The sequence below is a fragment of the Dipodomys merriami genome, unplaced genomic scaffold (genome assembly GCF_024711535.1).
Source record: "Dipodomys merriami isolate MVZ:Mamm:240054 unplaced genomic scaffold, mDipMer1.0.p SCAF_120, whole genome shotgun sequence".
In the NCBI taxonomy this organism is placed as follows: Eukaryota; Metazoa; Chordata; class Mammalia; order Rodentia; family Heteromyidae; genus Dipodomys; species Dipodomys merriami.
The window spans coordinates 171,062-190,686 of record NW_027202494.1 but is presented as its reverse complement, the minus strand read 5'-3'; the positions used below and the strand labels follow the sequence as shown (position 1 = coordinate 190,686).

General features: G+C 57.8%; 1 protein-coding gene across 2 annotated transcripts; it reads right to left on the bottom strand.

Moving 5' to 3' along the window:
* Positions 1-305: 305 nt before the first annotated feature.
* On the bottom strand, positions 306-18,584 carry LOC138823503 (carbonic anhydrase 5A, mitochondrial-like). Of its 2 annotated transcripts, none has more exons than XM_070016868.1 (7): positions 18,248-18,584; positions 13,776-13,982; positions 6,672-6,817; positions 5,817-5,912; positions 5,626-5,688; positions 2,711-2,866; positions 306-1,575 (listed from the first exon to the last, which is right to left on the bottom strand). In XM_070016868.1, exons 1-7 carry the CDS (start codon positions 18,402-18,404, stop codon positions 1,405-1,407), a joined length of 996 nt encoding a protein of 331 aa, XP_069872969.1. In that variant the 5' UTR covers positions 18,405-18,584; the 3' UTR covers positions 306-1,404. The 2 variants fall into 2 exon arrangements, with proteins under 2 accessions (XP_069872969.1, XP_069872970.1); XM_070016869.1 differs by having other exon boundaries at positions 6,672-6,790; positions 18,248-18,579.
* Between the last annotated feature and the right edge of the window lie 1,041 nt (positions 18,585-19,625).

The following is a 19,625-nucleotide window of genomic DNA, read 5'->3' as shown; positions in this document are numbered from 1 at the left end:
ACCGCAGCTGCGCCGTGCAATCCCGGTACGGGAGAGAAGCGAAGCCCTGCCAAAGCAAACTCGCCGCTCGCTTTGATTTTAGAGGCTATTTGTGGATCAGAGTGGTGTTTATTCTTTATCTTCCACAAAGAAATGCAGTTCATCACGGTACCTTGAGAGACACAAGTGTGTTTGCTTATTTTTCTATGCCGTTTCTCATTGTTTATCTGACGGTAAGGAAATGTTCCAAGATAACACAATCAGGTTGCTTATAGAACTTTGTCTTTACCGAGAGGGAAAATATTTTCATCCTATGAAAGTATTGATTGTGTGTGTGTGTGTGTGTGTGTGTGTGTGTGTGTGTGTGTGTGTGTGTGTGTGTGTGTGTATGCCAGGACTGGGGCTTGAATTTAGGGGCTTCGCGCTGTCCCTTAGCTTTTTTTTTTTTTTTTTTTGCTTAAGACCAAAGTTGTCCTACTTGAGCCAACCCTCCACGTCTGGCTTTCCACTGGTTAACTGGAGATAAGAGTCTCACAGGTTTTCTTGCCCACGCTGGCTTTGAACCTCAACCCTCAGATCTCAGCCTCCTGAAAAACCAAGCTGGTACCCAGCTTGATTGGAATATTTTTGCCCCAAGTAAATAATAAGAGAAAAGAAACCCAGACTGTCTGAGGTGAAAGGGTTCTATTGGCTTCTGTGACTGCCTGGGTAGAGCCTCAGGCAGACTCGACCCAGAGCATAGATGGTGCCTAAGCCCCATTTCCCTTTGCTTCATGATGCCACTGTGTCTTTTAGGAGGACCCAGCCCTTCGATGGAGAGAGAACTCTCAGGGCAAGGCCGCCCTGACTCCTTCACGTCATAATGTCTTCTGGGGTCCTGCTGTGTGTCAGGCTCTGCTGTTGCTGGTGGGGACACAGCCTAGGCCATCCTGGGGTGGACTGGCTCTATCCCTCGGAGCGGACATGCTAGGAGGCCAGGTGGGACGGAGCATGCTGTGTTGGATGGCGAGTCACAGGAGAGGTGCCAGAGGCGAGGAACGGAGCTGGGCTCCGGTGCCGTCAACCAGGGTGCTGGGATGGTTTGGGGAAACGAACAAGGGTCTCGAGCCTCTGAGGGCAGAGAACCGGGGCACACAGGACGCTGCACACAGGGGATCTGGAACTAGAGCAGGTGCCAGCCTGTCTCTGTGTCACCGGGAACTCCAGAGTGGGCTGGGAGGGGACAAACAGAAGACACCTTGTGCGGAGAAGGGGAGAATGGCGTGGACAGAGGCCGAGCGCATGGCCTGGGGCAAGGTGGCTTTGATGCCCCAGAGTCCCCTTGCAGCTGCCGTGGGCCGCCCGAGACACAGCCCGACGCGGTGATTGGCGTTTGCGGTTTAATCCCGGGTCCTGTGTGACTCCCCTGGGAAGCGCGCCGCCCTTTCAGTTAGTTCTCCCAGCCTGGGCGGAGCTGGTGGCCTCAGCACCCTCAGGGGTCCGGAAGGACGCACGGACCTTCCGGTCCAGCAGGGGCTGCAGCGGGCGGCGGTTGTTGGCCATCATCTCCTCTTCCCCGCCTTGGGCAGAGAACAGGAGCTTTCGGAATGCGGACAGCTACAACAGAGAACAGCCAGGGTGCTGGGCAGCGCGGGGTCACCCAGCTCCCAGGACCGAAGTCAGCTCCCAAGGCCCTGTCCCCTCCCCTCCCACGGTGACAGTGGCTCTGAGGGGCAGAAGGGACTACCACTTGAGCCAAGCTCCACTTCCGGTTTTCTGGTGGTTGGAGATAAGAGTTTCAAGGACATTCTTGCTCGGGCTGGCTTCGAGCTGCGACCCTCAGAACTCAGCCTCCTGAGTAGCTGGGATGACCGGCGTGAGCCACCTGTGCCTGGCTGTTTTCAGGTCTTTAGACCATTTGCTTTGGGGAAAGCAAGGTTCCCTGAGCTCCAGCAGCCCTGTAAAGAGGCCCGAGTGGAGGGAAACTGAGGCCAGCCAGGAGCCAGCTCACATTCACCAGCCGCTCCATCGAGTCATGGTGGGAAGAGAGTCCCCTTCTGGGGACAGTAATGGGGACTGAAGTCAGGCTACGCAGATGTTCTGCTGCTTACGCCATGTCCCAGCCTCACCGGCCTTGGTTCGTTTGAGGTCGACCCTCTCATCTTGTCCAGGCCCCCCTGGGCTGTGATCCTCCTGCATACCCTTCCCTGATAGCTGGGATTATATCGGTGCACTGCTGTGCTCAGCCACCCAGCCACCCAATTGCAGAATGAGATGGAGTCTTGAGAACTTTTTGCCCTGGCTGGCCTTAACCCATGATCCTCCAATCTCCGCCTCCCAAGCAGCTAGCATCACAGGCTTGAGCTGCCGTGCTCAGCTCTCCCTTCTGGACTTTTACAGCATCTCATCCCCACACAACCAAGGGCCACTGCCCACTGCCTGACCGCAAGCCCTGGGACGCGCTAGCCAGGCTGGACCCTGAACCCCGATCACAGGGCGCATGCTGGGCTGGCGCCCCAGCATGTCTCCCCCACCGCCACGGTTGACATCTCCACATCAGCACAAGGGTGGGGAACGAGGGGTCCAACTCCCTGACCCCTGTGTCAGCAGAGTTCTCCCAGGAGACACAGGACCACTCAAGATGCACCAATGGTGAACGGGGGAACTGTGTGTGCCCGTCGTGGTGTCCTGCCGGGACGGTCCCTCCCAGGACCGCAGCCCCGCAGCCCCGCAGCCCCGCAGCCCCGCTCACCTGGCTGGGGGCCACTTCGACGGGCTGCTTCTGAATGATCCAGGTCACAGACTCAGCCAGCGGCGGCGTGGTGAGGGAGCCGGCGTAGGTCCAGTAGTCCCGGCAGTCGGGCAGCAGGCACGTGGGGTCAAAGGGGCCCACGGCTGACCAGGTATCCTGAGAGGGAGAAGCGCAGGGCGGTGGGTGCTGCGCAGAGTTGGGGAGAAGGGAACGGAGGAGGGCAGAGCCTCCGGCTCACGGGGACGGAGATGTGTTTTCAGGTGGCGGGCGGGCGTGTGCCCCCACCGTCCCAGGGAGAAGCAGAAGTAAGAAAAGCCCTCTAGACACCAGCCCACCTCCTCATGTGCACACGCACATGTGCGCCCACCTGCCTGTGTGGTGCTGGGGCTCGAACTCGGGGCCTCACACAGGCAAGTGCTCTACCATGTGAGCAACACCCCCGCCTGGTATTTTTCCTTCTCTGTCTGCCTTGGTGGTGGAGGTGGTACCGGGTTTACTGAGACAGAAGAGTGTATGTAGAAGTGGCCATCTTTGCCATGGTAAGTGCGAGCTTGGCGGTGACTAGGGCCATCCGCGCCCCTGTGCCTTCCTCTCCATGGCTGATGGCCTCCCACTGAGGCCTGGCACCTGCGATGTGTATTCACCCCTCAGCATTTGGGGTGCTACTATGAATAGTGCTGCGACCACAGAGGACACTGCCCCGGCTGGAGCTGCTCCCGATCTCGGGTGAGCACACCTGTGTAGCATTGTGGGTCGCTTTCCTTCTCGTGGGCGCTGGGGGGCTCACCCTGGTGAGGTGTGCCCACCGGGCTTGGCACTCCACCTGGCCCAGGTGGGTGCTCGGTGGGCACGTGAGAATGATGCTTTGTGACCTTGGAGCTCAGGGCATGGAAGGAGGCTGCATGCACCTGGCAGTTCCTGGGACATGGTTCCAGGACGCTGTGCATCACAGGGAAGCAGCCATCCTGCGCTCAGGTGCTGGAGTGACCTCAGGGAGAGGGGGCGCCTGGGTGCTCTGCCCATTGACTCTTCCACGCCCAGTGCCGGGAGAGAGCCCAGACTCAGGGCAGCCCTCCGCCGGCCGCAGGGGAGACAGTGGTGAGGGGATGGGGCTCTGGGCCCAGGCAGGCGTTCCCCGCGGCCGCACACTGGCGGAGGCGTCTGCGGTGAACCCGCTCCTGAGGAACCACCGGCCAGGTCCTCAGGGGGGAGCACCAGCACTGGGACTGCACGCCGAGCCCGCCCATCTGACCTGGGCCAGCTCCCACCTCGACCCCGTCCCGACACCGTCCTTCCCTGCTGCCTTCCACCAGTGACTCAGAGCCAACCAGGCACGCAGCCTCTCCCGTGGCCAGGGCCTGGCATTCTATCACATGCAAGGTGCCCAGGGTCGCAGGGCAGACGTGCATGTCTGTGAGCCCTCCTCTCATCTGTGCCATGCTGGTGCCAGGCCCAGAGGAAGGGGACCACCTATGTCCCGTTCTGTCTGAGAAGAATGACCCCGTGTCTACCACTAATGCACTGGATTCACAGAGGGGAACGGGAGGCGCTCGGAGGTGAGTCACTTGCTCAAAGCCACAAGCTCAGACCTGGTGGGTCAGAGTCGTGGATCGGGCAGGAAGGCCGAGGGGATGTCCTACACACATGCTGTGGTGGGCATGTCCTGATGTCCTAGGCTGGTGGATGGACGGAGGCTCACTGGGCACTTGAGGCTGGGGGCCTCCAGTCTCCTCTGGCCCTGGCCTGGGTAGCCCTCCAAGGCCGACTTGTTCTTTGGAGAAAATGGAGGCCCAGAGAGCAACGTCAGGACCAGACCTTACCCCGAGTGATGCTTCTTTTATGTTCCTTCTTTCCCCCCTCCTCCCCCCCTCCCTGCCTGCCACGACTCCCCTTTGCTCAGAAAATTGTTAGCTGGAGGAGGAGATGTTCCAAGGCCTTCCGGGGAAGGAGTGGGGTCAGATCCGGGCGAGCCTCACTCCAGGGTGGCTGGGGACCGCTGGGCCCCAGGTTTATTCTGGCTGTGGCCCAGTGAGGAAGGGGATGCGGCCCAGGGACACTGAGCACCTTGGCCTTGAGGTGTTCCTGAGCCCAGGACAGAATAGAGGGGGGCGATCTCTTGGTCCCGGGGGGCGGCCAGGAGGTCAACATCAAGAGAACGCGTCGCACAGATCAAAGGGCCCGCGAGCTGGCGAGGAAGCGCCGGCGGCTCTCACCATTGTCTGCCCACATCTGACGGCCACCCCCTCCCGCCGTGGGACGCTTTTGTGTGGTAGTGAATAAATAAACTCCACTTCTCCTTCGCAGCCCTTCTGGGCTGGTCTTGGAGGGAGGTGACACAGTCACGCTTGTCATGCTTCTGAGCCTCCCTCTGACCCCAAGGCGATCAAAGGCTGAAAGGCCAAGCCTGGTGGTGGCCACGCCGTGGGCAGTAGGGCGGCTTTCCCAGACAACACGTTCTCCTTGGACAGGGATGACCTTAATGCAGTTCTTCACCAAAGGGGTGCGGGGTACACTGGTCAAATCCCAAATGTTAGCAGGTACGCATTTCAATCTGTCTGAAAATAAATGTTATCTGCTGGGTGCCTATGGCTTATGCCTGCAATCCTAGCTACTCAGGAGGCTGAGATCTGAGAATCAAGGTTCAAAGCCAGCCTGGGCAGACAAATCTGAGAGATTCTTATCTCCAATGAACCACAAGAAAACCTGAAGTGGCCTGTAGTCACGTCCCAAACCTAGCTCACAGTACCCCTGGAGTACTCCTGGAGTTGGCTCCTTGTAGTTCTGTCACCAGAACCGGAGCTTCATGTTTTCTCCAAAGTTCATTCTACTAAACCATGGCATGTCCTTGCAAGTTAGCCTTTGCTCTCAGCAACTCTGCTCATCAGACAAGGCCTTGTTTTAGAGATGTCGCTCACCTTATGCTTTATCTCTGGCAAGATGTCCACCAATTTCTGCAGGGCCTGATGCCGGGCCCCGAGCTGCACAGCACAGACATGGGAGCGTTAGCGTGGGAAGGCCATGGACTGGGTGAAGGTGCGCCTTGCTCTGGGCAGACGGTGTGCAGAACCATTCCTTTGCAGGAGAGCCACGCCCAGCAAGCCGTTACCTTTAAAAACACACCGATCACAGCCAGGCCATTCTCCCCCGTCACAGCCTCCTGGTAATGTGCATATTTCACACAATTCCAGTGAACTAAATGCAGCTGAAACACAGTACAAAGAGAATGGACGTCTATCACTCTGATTTCTGTCTGGGAATTTCAATGAGCCAAGCGTGGCGGCACGGCCCCCAGGTGCCCCCTGCAGCGGTGCTCCAGGGGCACGGGGCCTCGGACCCCACCAGTACCAGCCTCTGCCATCCAGGCGGGAGAGGAAGAAGACTGCTCTGGGTCCTTGAGCCGCAGCAGGCAGTTCCATGGGGTGGTAGTCATACCACTCTGGACTGCCAGAGGGAACACAGGGTTTAGTGAAAGTGATTCCTAATACCAGGTCCCTTCCTGAGTCTGGACCTGGCCTTGGCCTCGGCCAGTGTGGGCCTGTCACTCCTCCCGACTCTCCGAGGAGTGGGTGGGAGAAAGTCACAGCAGGACTGAGCTCCCAGGAGCACAGGCCCCGGTTGAGCTGTGGTTTGGTAAAGATGTGGTGGCTTCATCTAGAAGGGGCCTTCTGCCTTAACTCTCCCCGAGCGACTGCGCACGTGGTGCGGGGCCTGCAGGGCCCCAAGAGGGGCCTCTGGAGCGTGACGTCGCAAACTCAGAGGGTGTGGGACGGGAGGCGGGTGGGCGGGGGTGGGGGTATGACAGGGTCCACTGGCCCAGGGCCACCCCAGGACCAAGATGGTTCTAGCGCCCCCTTTGGACAGTGTGCGCAAGTGGTCTGGTGGTGCTGTGCGGTGTTTTTGGGCGGGGCACCGTGGCGGGGGCGGGGGGCGGGGGGGCACCGGCGCCCTGGCGTCTGCAAACCTCTGCCGGGAACATGTGGTCGTCCACCGTGTGCTCCGAGCCGCACTCGTTCCCGGCTCCCCAGTGGAAGTGGAACTGCCTGAGTCGGTAGTGGTTTTCCAAGGGTCCGCCGCTGATGCCTACGGAGGGGCAGGGAGACCAGTCGCCTGTGTGGTGGGCGGGGAGAGGGGCTGAGCTGGCTACACTGTCCACTGTCTGCGGGTGGCTGCGCAGTAGCACTGCCAAGGGAGGGTGCACTTCGAAGCGCCCAGTCATAAGGCGGCTGTGGGAAAGGCGGGGTCTCGTCTGTCCTGGTCACCTCCCCCCAGGCCTAGCTCAGTGTACCATGTGGGGTACACGGCCGGACCCTGTGTGTGTGTGTGGGGTCCCCGGAACTGCTGGACTGGAGGCAGGAGCTGATCCCTGCTGCCGCTAGGTGGCGGTAAGGACCCCGCTCCCGGCACTTCTGAGATTGTGAGAATCCTCAGAGGGTTTCCAGGGTTATGTAGGGCATGTCCTATACCTCATGCCCAAATACCGTGTGTAACAGCTCGGTGTCGACACGGCCAGGTTCTGAGACGTGCCGTGCCCGCCACCCCCTCCTCTTCTCAGCAGGAGGCAGAAATGGAGGGCCGGCATGCCTTCCCACGACCCCCCCCCCCCCCAGCGCTCCTCCGCAGCTCACACCAAGTAGGGCATCTGGCCATGAACAAGGACTTGCTTGTTTTGTAGCGGACACCCAGGACACCAAGAGGGCTCACAAAACCCCAAAAGGCTGCTGAATATGCAAACAGAAACAAGGGTGAGACGTGTTGGGCTTTCCCGGTGGCTGTGTGAACAGGCAGGGCCTCTGTCCTCTGGCCCAGGAAGGTGCTGGAGGGGCATGTGCCACCCAGACTGGACCGGGGGAGCACAGAGGGCTCCAGCCAAGCACTGCCTCTTTTTTTTTTTGTGGCCAGCCCTGGGGCTTGAACTCAGGGCCTGGGCACTGTCCCTGAGCTTCTTTTGCTCTAGGCTAGCACTCTACCACTTGAGCCACAGTGCCACTTCTGGCTTTTTCTGGGTATGTGGTGCTGAGGAATCGAGCCAGGCTTCATGCATGTCAGGCGAGCACTCCACCACGGAGCCACATTCTCAGTCCAAGCACAGCGTCTTCATTCCAAGGTCCCTGAGACACACTGCCCAGGAGCCTGGCTGGCAGAGCCTGGCTCCGCCGTGGCCATCAAGAGCCCTGTCAAGTTGGAACGGAAGATGCGACTGTGATGTCTCACAGTGAGAGCTGTCATCAGCCAGCAAAGCGGCAAGCTACATTTTGAGCCAGGTGCCGGTGGCTCACGCCTGTCATCCAGGCTACTGAGATCTGAGGATCACAGTTTGAAGCCAGACAGGGTAGGAAAGCCTGTGAGACCCTTATCTCCAATGAACCACCAGAAAACCAGAAGTGGCCTGTGGCTCAAGGGGTAGAGCGCTCGCCTTGAGCTCAGGGACAGCACCTAGGCCCAGGGTTCAAGCTCCATGACTGAAAAAAAAAACCCAAAACAAAAAACGACGTTTTATGGAAAGTCATGTACTGTGGCTGTCTCCACAGGCAGCACAGTGCGGCATCTAGGACTGGGTTAGAGTCAGGCTTGCTTTCTCTACCTGCCAAGCAGGGGGGGCTCTCCTGGGATAGGGCTGCTGTAAGTGAAGTTCTCAAAACAACACGGGATCGTAGGGAGTCAGCCAAGGAACGCACGACATTGGCTCGCCATGGGCAGTCTGTATGGGATGCAGTAGCTCACGGAGGACCTAGCCATCAGCCCTGTCTCCACACCGTGGGCATGCCGCCTCCTGTCCACCGGCAGCGCACATCCTTATCTGTGAGGGAGAACTCTCTGCGCATGTCAGGAGTGACTGGCAAGCTAGCATTCACTGAACACCTGCTACTGGATGCAGAACTTCCATCTCGAGGAACCTGCTCCTCACCTGGGCCCCGGGCCCCGTGCAGGAGCTCAGAGGAGTTAATTCACCTGCTCTGGGTCACTCAGAGCCCAAGCCCTGCTCAGGCCTGCAAGATCCTTCGGCCCTTCAGCTATGGTAGTAAGGATCGGTTTTAAGGTTATTTATAGACTGATAAAACAATTTCAATGGACTTTTCACATAATACAGTGATAAGGTAACTTCCTCTAATTAAAAAAGAGGCAGGCCCAGGTTGTGAGGAGGCTTTCCCCTAGCCAGTCCCTTGGGACTGTCAACCGCGGTTTGTCATGCGTGGCGTGACCATCCATCACCTGGTGTTCCCATCCATCCCCCCTTGCTGAGCAGGTGCGGCTGAGATAGTGGCGCTCGCAGAGATACAACTGCGTAATTGCATCAGTCAGAGCCGGAGCCCCCAGATAAAACAGCAGCTGTCAGTCAAGGCCGGGCCCCTGCTGGCTGTCTGGTCTCAGATAATATTGTGTCTGCTGTTCAAACAGGTCCCGGAGAACAGAACAGACACCTACACTGGCTCCAAGATGAGCGGGCTTTTGGTGGGCACGGAGGTTTTAAGGCTTAAAATTAACGTAAGAAAAGTTGGAGATGTTCCCATTGGTAGGAACTGCCAGTAACGTGGCCTCATAGAAAGTCTAGCCTGTTCCTGGCTGGTTCCTGGTGGCTCCGGAAGTAGCCAGTGTCCAAGCTGTGAAGCGCAGGGCAGAGGGCTCTCCCTTCACAGAAGGTCTTTGTAACTCTGTCCGGGCAAGCTGGAGTCCAGCAAGGTGGGCGTCTGTGCTGTTGGGGCCCCATGAGCCCAGCCCAGAACTCGGGGCCATGGAGCACCCTCTGCTTCCTGCAGGAGACGGTGTGCCTATCACATACTGGCTCTGGTTTGAAGGGTGGGTGCGCCTGAACGCAAGCCTTGATTTCACACGGAGAGGCCCTGAGTGGTTATTTCTCTCTCTGAGTCTCAGACCTGACATCTGTTCAAGGATAATGATGTAAATTTCATGGGAACAAGGCACCAATCAAACATGGCGATATTTACCAAGTGCTTCCTGAGTCAAGTCCCTGGACCTGCCCGCTGTGACTGACTACTGAGTCCCGGCGACCATCAACACGGGAGATCCGCTGCCGTCTGACACATCTGCCATTCCTCCAAGACAGGACCCACCAAGCACTGGTGGCTCATTCCTGTAATCCTAGCTACTCAGGAGGCCGAGATCTGAGGATTGTGGATTGAAGCCAGGTTGGGCAGGAAAGTCCAAGAGACTCTTATCTTCAGTTAGCCACCAAAAAGCTGTAAGCGGAGCTGTGGCTTAAGAGGTAGAGTGCTATCCTTGAGCAAAAAAGTTCAGGGACAGGGCACAGGCCCTGAGTTCAAGCCCTAGGACACAACACAAAAGACCCACAGATACAAGATCATGCAAGGCCATCACCCATTTGACTCTTCAACCCCCTTGGCTCTGATTCCAAACTCTAGCTGGCGTGGATCACCGCTAATAAAGGACTACACTGCTAACAAATGCCTGGCCACTAGCAGTGAGACTCGAGTGGCCAGCCTGTAACCTGAGCACTTACAGCTATAATTCTCTGGCCTCAAAAGCCTGGCACTGTGGTTCTAGCTTTCACTAGACAGGACAGGGAACAGTGGGCTCCTGTGTGCCCAGCCCCTAAGTATTTCACACTCAAGGGCCCAGGTTTGCCAACACTGGGGGAGCTACTCCTTAGCTACTGGTGATTTCTGCCCAATTAGACCCAAAGGACCCTCACCAGAGGACTGGTGACACGTGTACTCCCGTTCCCGCGTAGGGACTGACCGCGCAGGCTCTGCACGTGTCAGGGGCGGGGCTTGGAAAGGGACTCTGGCTTGAGAGGCCAGAGGGAGGGCTGAATTCTGGTCAACTCTAGAGATAGTCCTGGCTGGAAGAGAAAACCACCTGGTAGCAGCTTGGTTGGGATGGAAAACACTTTGGTGCTCACGCCGTGGTGTAGCCACCTGCCGACACACTCTTCGCGAAGTGATGATTTGGTGCAGGATTGCTCCCGCGTGTCTTTGTGGATAGAAGAGTCCAGGCTGCGCTCTTCCATCTCACTGGGGGGGGGGGGGAGGGGGGGCTTTGGACCGAGCTCCTGGCAATGCCACCGCGTTGAGTCTCGGGGTGCCTAGCCCACAGCCCCGCTGTAGAGTGGCCGCGCCTCCTGGAGCCTCATCATGGTCTCTCCTGGCGCCCCAGTGCCTGGCGGGGCCCCGGGAAGGCTCCTTCCTTCAGGCTCCAATCTCCCTCGGTGGCACAGAGGTTGGAGGGCTGGAGAAACAGGGCCTGCTATTGTGTTCCTGCCCTGTCTCCGGGCCATCTGTCCAGGTGAGGGCCCCACATTTTCTTGGGTGCCTATTTTATGTTGTTCTTACTGTGTCTCTGATCTGTCACCAAAGATCCCTGACAGAAATCTGTAAACTTTAAACTCCTGTCTGCCTCCTCGGCTAGGAACAAAGGTTCATTGAACTCCTGCATCTGCGCAGGGGCTGATGGGGAAAGGCCTTCCGCTGCCGGGGTGCTGGGCCTCTTGACACAGAGCCTCTTGATCCATTGCAGGCGGCTCAGAGGCCCTAGTGAGCCCTACTGATGAATTTGCGTGACTTCAAGTTGGCGTTAACGTTGGAAGCCTGGCAGTAGGCACGAACGAGGCCTCCATGTCCGCTGCTGGCCTTCAGAGCGGCCTTCGGAGGCCCGTGAGCCACTGTGCTGCCACGGGGCCCCGAGTTTCTGCGGGTCAGCCACGTGCCACAAATGCGCCACGTTCCCCCACTCAGAGGAAGCCGGAGCTGGGCCTGGGCGGCTGCGGTTTCTGTGCTTCTCTGTGCTCCTGTGGTGGGAGCACGCGGCCTGCGCCCCTCAGGTGAGGTGACCCACGTCCACCACACGCCCTCCAGCAGCGCACCTGTCCCCCCACGCAGGCCCCTCTTCAATTCCTCCAGCGCCCTGCACGGCCAGTACTGGTCCAGAGGACACAAGGGGTCAGAGAGGTCAGCCGGCTTTTCATGCCACTGGCAGCGGCAGAGCACCCGGGACACACAGCGGCCCCGCTCTGCTGCCTGTGGTGCCCTCCGCCGTGGACAGGTCTGTGAAGGAGGCCCCGCGCGCCGTCCGTGTGGGCGTCACTGCCGCTCTGCGTTGCGGTTTCCTCTCCTCTCCGCACGCTGGCCTCCGTCTCTCTTCCTCCCTCTGTCCTGCTCCGCCTCCTAGGCCAGTCCTTCTTCCCTGGGCCTCCAGCAGCTCACATTCCTGGAACTATTCCTCTCCCCTGCCACCCTCCCCTCCCGGACAAGCCCGGGACGCTCGTGCTGACCGGCCGAAACCTCCTCGGCCTCTTGCTCCAACTTTGCTCGTAGTGTCTGGCACCCCTCTGTTGCTGTAGCCCAGCCCCAAAGCATCATATTTTATGCAAAATTGTTTCTGTGCCACGTACCTTCTCCGCTCACTTCCTGACTTGCTTATGAGCCCTCTCCTCCTCCTCCTCCTCCTCCTTTTCTTCTTTAATTTCCTTTCCTTTATCCAGTTTTTTTTTCCTTAAACGTTTGGGAGAGTCTCCTTAGTCTTATTTTCTGGCTGAAAGCCCGTGCAGCCCTCCCCATCTTCCAGCTGTGTCTTCCAATTGATTTTTGCTCCCAGTTTCCAATGGAAGAGAATGAAGAGAACAGAAAACCTGGAAAGGGGCAACGGGAGCCGGCGGTGGAGGGTGGCCAAGCCGGGAGGGGCGCAGCGGCCGTGGCCGTGAAAGCGAGTAGGACAGATGGAAAAGGGGAACTGGCTTTCTGGGAAAACAGAGAAGAAAGTAAAACCAGATTGATCCGAAGGGACGCGAGCCACCCGGGATTAGCCAACTAATTCATATGGCAAGAGAGACACCCAGCTAATTTTTTCGGTCTGTGGCAAGGGAGGGTGCGCCCTTTGACCCAGATGGGGACGGGGAAGCCAGGTCGGGTGAGGATGAGGTCAGCGGTGGGCCTGCTGCCTGGAGGAAGCGCAAAGCCTTGAAGCACCAATCTAGGGTGAGCTCAGGGCAACGGACAAGGCCGATGTCCACAGGAGAGCACCCGGCTGGCTCTCAGCCCCTGCCTCCCCCCGGGGAGCAGCGGCCCACGGTCCTATGGAGTCCATTTACTCCCTTCTCTCTCTCCAGGGCAGCTCAGCCTCCAGCTGGCCAGGGACTGCTCCACCCAGACTGGTGGTCACCGTGGGGACACACATCAGCCAGCAAGGGGCTCTTTCTTGGTCCACCTGCTGAGAGGCCGAGCTGATTCCTGGCCTCTACTAGGGAATCTCCAGCTGAGCAAGACTCCACCGGGAAAAAGTGGAGCAAGACGGAGGAGAGGGCCCTCAGCTCCCCCTGGCATCTTCTGGAGCCCCAGCCAGTGGCGCCCTGCCCTCTGCAGGACCCGAGTGGACGCATTTCCCACGGGCGAAGCCCATCGGGGCTGGGCTTTTGTCATGCGCCACCTCAGGTCTTCCTCAGTGCAGGGGATTGTTCACTGGTGGAGTAAAGATGAGATCAGAGAGCACCGGCGGGGCGGTGCCAGAGCGGCCTGCACCGGCCCAGGGTGACCGCATGAATCCGCTCCCCTGCTGGAGCCCACTGTGCCCGAGCAGTGACACCACGCACACACTGAAGTCAGGACTGCTGTCCCTCTGCCCAGCCCCAGTCACTGGCCTCATTCCAACACTCACAGCTGTGTGTGTGTGTGTGTGTGTGCGCGCGCGCGCACGTGCGTATACATACAGACCCTGGCAACCTGAGCACAGTCCCTAAGCTTTTGTGCTCAAGGCTAGCGCTCTACTACTTGAGCCACAGCTGCACTTAGGCTTTTTGGTAATTGGCTGGAGATGAGTCTCATGGACTTTCCTGCCCAGGTTGCCTTTGAACCGGGATCCTCAGACCTCAGCCTCCTGACTAGCAAGGATTACAGGTATGAGCCACTGGCACCTGGCCTTACTCACTCACAACTTTTATCAACTCATCTTCATCCTGCCCTGGGATGGAAGCTGAGGAGGGAAGGGGCTTTACGTTCCTTGTGGCTTCCCGTGTGACCGTGCCCACGCGTGTGCCTCTCCCTGCTCCCGGCCAGCGGGTGGCTTGGGGAGGGCCTCAAAGGCCGGCTCGGCTCACCTGACCTCTCCGCGGCGGCGGCAGCATCGTCGAACTCCACCTGGAAGAAGTAGCCGGTATTCCAGACATAGCGGCAGGATGCAGGGTGGTAGGAGATGCTGAGAGGCTCCAGCTGTGGGTCGTACAATGCGTCTCTCGACTGGATGTTGACAGGAGACTGCCGGGTGCCCCCAGGCACAGGGGCTGGTCCTGTCCAGAAAGGGTGCCCTGGGAACAGGGGAGACTGGGGCTGAGGCACTGGCCGGAGGTGGCCGGGGCGGGACAGAGGCCCTGAAGTACTGGGCTTGGGGGAAGTAGGCCCAGTGGGGAGCCCTGCCCCCCCCTGCTGCTTCTTCCTTGTGCACTATGCCTCCCCTTGGTGCACGCCCCGTACTGAATGTTCTGGGCCATGGGTGCTCCTTCTACTGGGCCCTTGACTTGACAGCTGTGATGCTAGTATGTGCCATTGCTGCTCCTGCTGGAGAGCAGGCCTTGCAAGACTCCCGTGGGTGTGTGTGGGGGAGGCAACTAAGCCCCAGCACAGGCCGTCTCCACCCCGAGGGCCTGGGGCCAGGCTCTAGCTTCTGAATCTTGCAGCACAGACCCCTAGCTCGTAGGGCTTGCCAGTCCAGCCCAGGCCTGGGGAAGTCACAGCCAGGGCTGCCCGCCCTGGACAACCTTCTCTTCACCTACTCACAATCTCCATCGAGACAGAGCACTAGGACCCGCCCGCGGACTCCTCGGCGCTGGGCAGGGTGCCTGGCCCTGCAGAGGTGCTGCAGGGTGAGGAGGAGCTGAGGGCTGAGTTTGTGCTGGGAGGCGGCTGGCTCTGAAGGGTTCTGATTTACATCCCGCCCTGCCTGCCCAGGCCTGTTCCCTCTCCAGAAGGGTGACAAGGCTTGGGGAGCTGCCACGGAGCCCTGGAAGGCTCAGTCGCTCCTGTCTGTCTCCCAGGCCACGCGGTGCTGCTCTTCCCCGGCCTGTGCTCTGCGCGGTGGGGCGGCACACATCCAGATGACAGCAGCCAGGCGAGGATCACACCACATCCGGTCCTCCCAGCGCACGGTGCGAATTTAACACAGCTGTACCAACCTTAATTTAGACCAAACCTGGGGGCGGGGGTGAGGCACCGGACCCCCTAAGAGGCCCCTGTTCAACATGGAAGTCCAAGTCTCCCAGACTCAGAAATGTGGGTATTTTAGGATTCTGTCTGCTGTGATGATAATAAATGAGACCACCAACAGGGAGACATCTGTGCGGAGCTGGTGTCTGCCACCCCGAGAGGCCGCTGCCCACTGCTCTGGGCAGGGGAGGAGACGCCACCTGACTACTGTACCCACCGCAAACAGCTACTATTGTAGGCTGTGCCAACAAAGCGAGTCCCAGGAGGAAGTCGTGAAAATAAAACAGGATCCTCTCTCACCACTATTTAACACGTGTGCGCAGAGCGCTTGCTAAGGGGCAGTGGCCAGGAGCTGCGGGCATCCATGACACTGGTATTACTGATTTTTTGCCAGTTCTGGAGCTTGAGCTTGTAAGGTCCGCTCCTGGATGGCCAGCAGACTCCACCCTCCTCGCAGCAGTCTCCACCCAGTACCTGCGTTACCTAGGCAACTGGGACACCTGGAAGAGGTCACATCTGCATCCGCTGAGGTCACATCTGAATTTGATGTGGCCACACCTTTCTCCACCCATACCCTACATAAGGGCTAGCCCAGGCCCAGACTCTCCCTTTTTTCTCTCTCTCTGTTCGTTTCTAGCTCTTGCTGTTCTTTTCTTGCTCTCTCTCTTTCCCAGCCACGTGGAGTGCCAACCTTGCCTGGTCCCAGCAGATCTACCCCTTACCTGAATACCACGTGAGTGCTACTGTTCTTACCCCTCTCTCTCTGCTCTTTTCTCTCTCTTTCCTCTCTTCCCAGCTCTCTCTCATTCCCAGGCCTTTCCCAGCCACGTGGAGTGCCACCCTTGCCTGGTCCAAGCAGGTCTACTGAATAAACCTACCCCTTATCTGAATACCACGTGCGTGCTGGTGCGGTTCTCACCTACCTCTTTTTAAAAACCTAACAGAGCTCAGGGCCTGGGCTCTGTCCTCGGCCTCTGTGCTCAAGGATAGCGCAATGCCACTTGAACCACAGTGCCACTTCTTTCTGCCCAGGCTTTTTCTGCCCAGGCTGGCTTTGAACGGCGATCCTCAGATCTCAGCATCCTGAGTAGTTAGGATAACAGGCGTGAGCCACCGGTGCGCGCTGAGATGAGGGAGAACCCCTCTCCTTACACACGTTGTCCCCTGTCTGGGGACTCCAGGATCAAGAATACTGATCCACTCCCTCCCTTCACCCCTGGGGAAGCAATCCCCACCCCACTGTCCCTGGGCCTCTGGCTTCCAGCTGCTTCCTGCTGATCAGAGGCTTGATCCTGAATACAGGGGCTTGGAACATGTTTGCACGGTGAGGAGACTGCAGTGCAGAGGGCTGCTGGTCAGGGAGGAGATCTGGACCCACCCACAGCCCAGGGCCTGGTCCAGCCAAGCCCAGCCTGGACAGAGCCAGACTAAGAAGGTCCACACAGGACTGAGCATCAAGTACCTATTACAACAATGGTCAGGAATGTGCAGCTGGGGTCCAGCCAGTATTTAATAATCGGCTCTCCCAGGCAATGAAAGTGTTTATTGTGTCTCCATTCCCATGGTGTAGGTGTTCCCTATGGGATGGGGCTCACCCACCACAGGTGGGACTGGGGAGTGCGTGGGTTAAGGGGCTCTCCCACTTACTGTGCTCCTACAGAGACGGTCATTAACCAATCCCAACGTTCTGTCCTCCCAAAGCCACACCCCCAGTGCTTTCCATTGATCAAACCAATCCAAGCATTCTATCCTCCCAAAGTCACACCCCCAGCGCTTTCCATTGATCAAACCAATCCAAGCATTCTATCCTCCCAAAGCCACACCCCCAGTGCTTTCCATTGATCAAACCAATCCGAGCATTCTATCCTCCCAAAGCCACACCCCCAGCGCTTTCCATTGATCAAACCAATCCAAGCATTCTATCCTCCCAAAGCCACACCCCCAGCGCTTTCCATTGATCAAACCAATCCAAGCATTCTATCCTCCCAAAGCCACACCCCTGTGTTTTCCATTGTTAGTAGCAAACTTCTTTCCTCTAGACAAACAGTGTGCAGAATGACAATGAATAAAACACCAGAAGACAGCAATGAATAACTTGGATAAAGTCTTTCCTGCTTGGCAGAATGCACTAGGCTCATGGTGAGACTGGGAAATGCTTGGCCACCGTGCCAGTCCGGTCCCAGTGTGGAGTATGCTAGCTAAAGACTGGCTGCCACTGGATGTCACCAGCAGGGTGATGTGCAAGGAAAGGCTGGACCCTCAGTGTGGCCGCCCAGGGCCAAGTAACAGCTGGTGCTTGCTAGGGACCGTCACTGGTCTAAGCTCCTCTAGCAACGGGGACAGGTCCCGGTCACTGGTTCCAAATACTGGCAGAGTGTTGGAGCTGCCCAGCCGAAGGGTCCTGAGGGTGGTGACCCCAGCCACTGTCCCAGCCTGAGGGCCCCAATGCTCTAGGGGCAAAAGCCGCGCCTCTGGGGACTATCAAAGCTGCCCTAACCCAAGGCCATTCAGAAGCTGTAACCCAGCAGGCACCACTGGAAGGTCACAAAAGCCATTCTAGTGCTGCTGGTGGCTGCAGCCCAGAGCTGTTGGCCCCCAGGCCTTGGGAACTCAAGGGCCCAGGACTGCTAACTTCTCTTCTACCCACAGTTCCTATCTGGATAGAGTGAAAGGTCCCAGACAGCTGCTGGTAAAGCAATCACCTCATGTCATTCTCCAATAAATGCTACATGGTAAGTACTGCTATGAATCACCTTGCGCAGATGATGAAACTAGGGTCAAAGAAGTTAAGACACCTTCTAATGGACACACAGTTACAAAGTGAGGATGTGAAGATTCCAAGTGAAGTCTTGTGGCCTTGACCATCCTAAGGGTCAATGAGCACAGGGGGAGAAAGGTGTTGATGCCTCAGGAAAGAAAACAAGGCACAGAGCACCAAGACCAGGACAGGCTGCGCAGAAGGGCAGTTTGGCCAAATTCTTGTCTCTCTCCAGTGTTATTAGTGTCCACAGACAGTGGGTGTCTGTCTGGGCCTTTCCAACCGCCAAAGCCCAGGAAGTAATTAGGGTGCTGAGTTAGAACAGAACCCAGCAGCCATGCATGCAACGCCCACCCTGTTCTTACAGGGGAAGCGCTTGAGGTCAGGAAGAGGAAGGCCTGGCCCAAGGTGGCGGTGTGCATACTGCTCGCTGCCCCTGAAAACCTAACCACGGTGACTGTGAGCGGTGTTAAATGACTTGCTCAGGGCCACCAGAGATGGGCCAAAATTCAGAACCCAAGCAGCTGGCTGGCAACCGTCTCTCATCTCAAAAGGTCCTGAGAACCATCCAAGCCTGGAATCACATCGGGAGGAATCTGGGGGCCTACTTACAAGTACCACTTCCGTCTCCCAGTGTGCAGTAGTGCTGGGGACTCCATTGCCCCTGCCCTGCGGCAGGGCTTCGGGGAGACTCCCACATCTTCCTGACCAGGGAGAGGGTCCTGGGGGGCCGGCAGGCGACCCTCCCCAGCACCATGGCCCTGAGCATCTCGATCACCAAGAGGGCTACTGTCCCGCTGTCTGGTTGTGCCCAGGATAGCTGTGGTATGGGGTATACCCATCTTTCTGAAGCTCACAGAGAAACCCCTGAGCCTGGTGGTTAAATTTCAACCCTGGCCTGTCCCAGGTGTGGGACACCGTTTGGTCTGGCAGCAGGGAAGCATGTGGGACCTGTCGCCTTCACTGGGTACAGGCCTTGGGTCATTGTGACATTCCCGGATTACACCACGGCCTCTGCATAAACATTAATCATGTCCCTTTCCTGCACAAGGGTCTGTGTTGTTTGGACAATGTGCTATGTGGTCATTCTGGCGTACCCACCTGAGATCTTTGTCCTTGTGGACATCAGGTCACAGGAAGCCCTCTCTGGCCTGGGCAGCGGCTCATCCCAGTGTCTTTTCTTGGGTGACAGAGCCCATGAAGACAGGGCAGCGTTATGCTTGCAGTGATTCTTAGTTTAAGCTTTCTGTCTCTTGCCCAGAGGGACCGGCTGACTATTAGATTGTAGAATCTTAGATCTGCAACTCCAGCCCTCCTCACCGACTCTCTCAAGAGGGATGGGGACAGAGCACAAGTCAGCTGGGGTCCCTACCAACTTCCCCAGAGTGGAGACATGGGTACACACAGAGACTGCTCACCTCACCACTCACAATCACAGAAACCTACAAGCCAAGCCGGGTCCTAGTGACCCATGCCTGAAATCTGAGGAAGCTGGACCATGCATCTGCTCCACCCCCAGGCACGGTGAATCTTTCCCTGTGCCCAGCTCTGTTTAGATCAAATGGTTTGGATTTTGTTGTAATTAGGATCATGATGTTGGGGCTCATAACTCATAATGAGAAGAGTACACATCAAGATTTCATTACTTAGGGGGCCCAACATGTCAGGAATTTTGGTGCATGGGTTGGTTGCAAGGTTTACCAAGAGGAGCAAGTAGAAGTGGGGTTATTTGTTTAGGCACTGCCAAGAGTGCCAGTGGGCAGCCCAGCATGAGTGCTACTGTGTGAGGGCCTGGGAGGTTTAGCAAAGCAAAGGAAGGCCCATTTGCCAGTGGGAGACTGGACAGACTGATGGAACAACGCATTGCAGGTCCTGGTACCGGAAGCTTTTGCTGGGGTCTGCAGTGTGCAGACACCACCAGCTCGTGTGTCATTAACTCTAAGAGCCTGGGCTGTGTGTCATCAACACCTCCCACGGCCTGGGGGAGCGG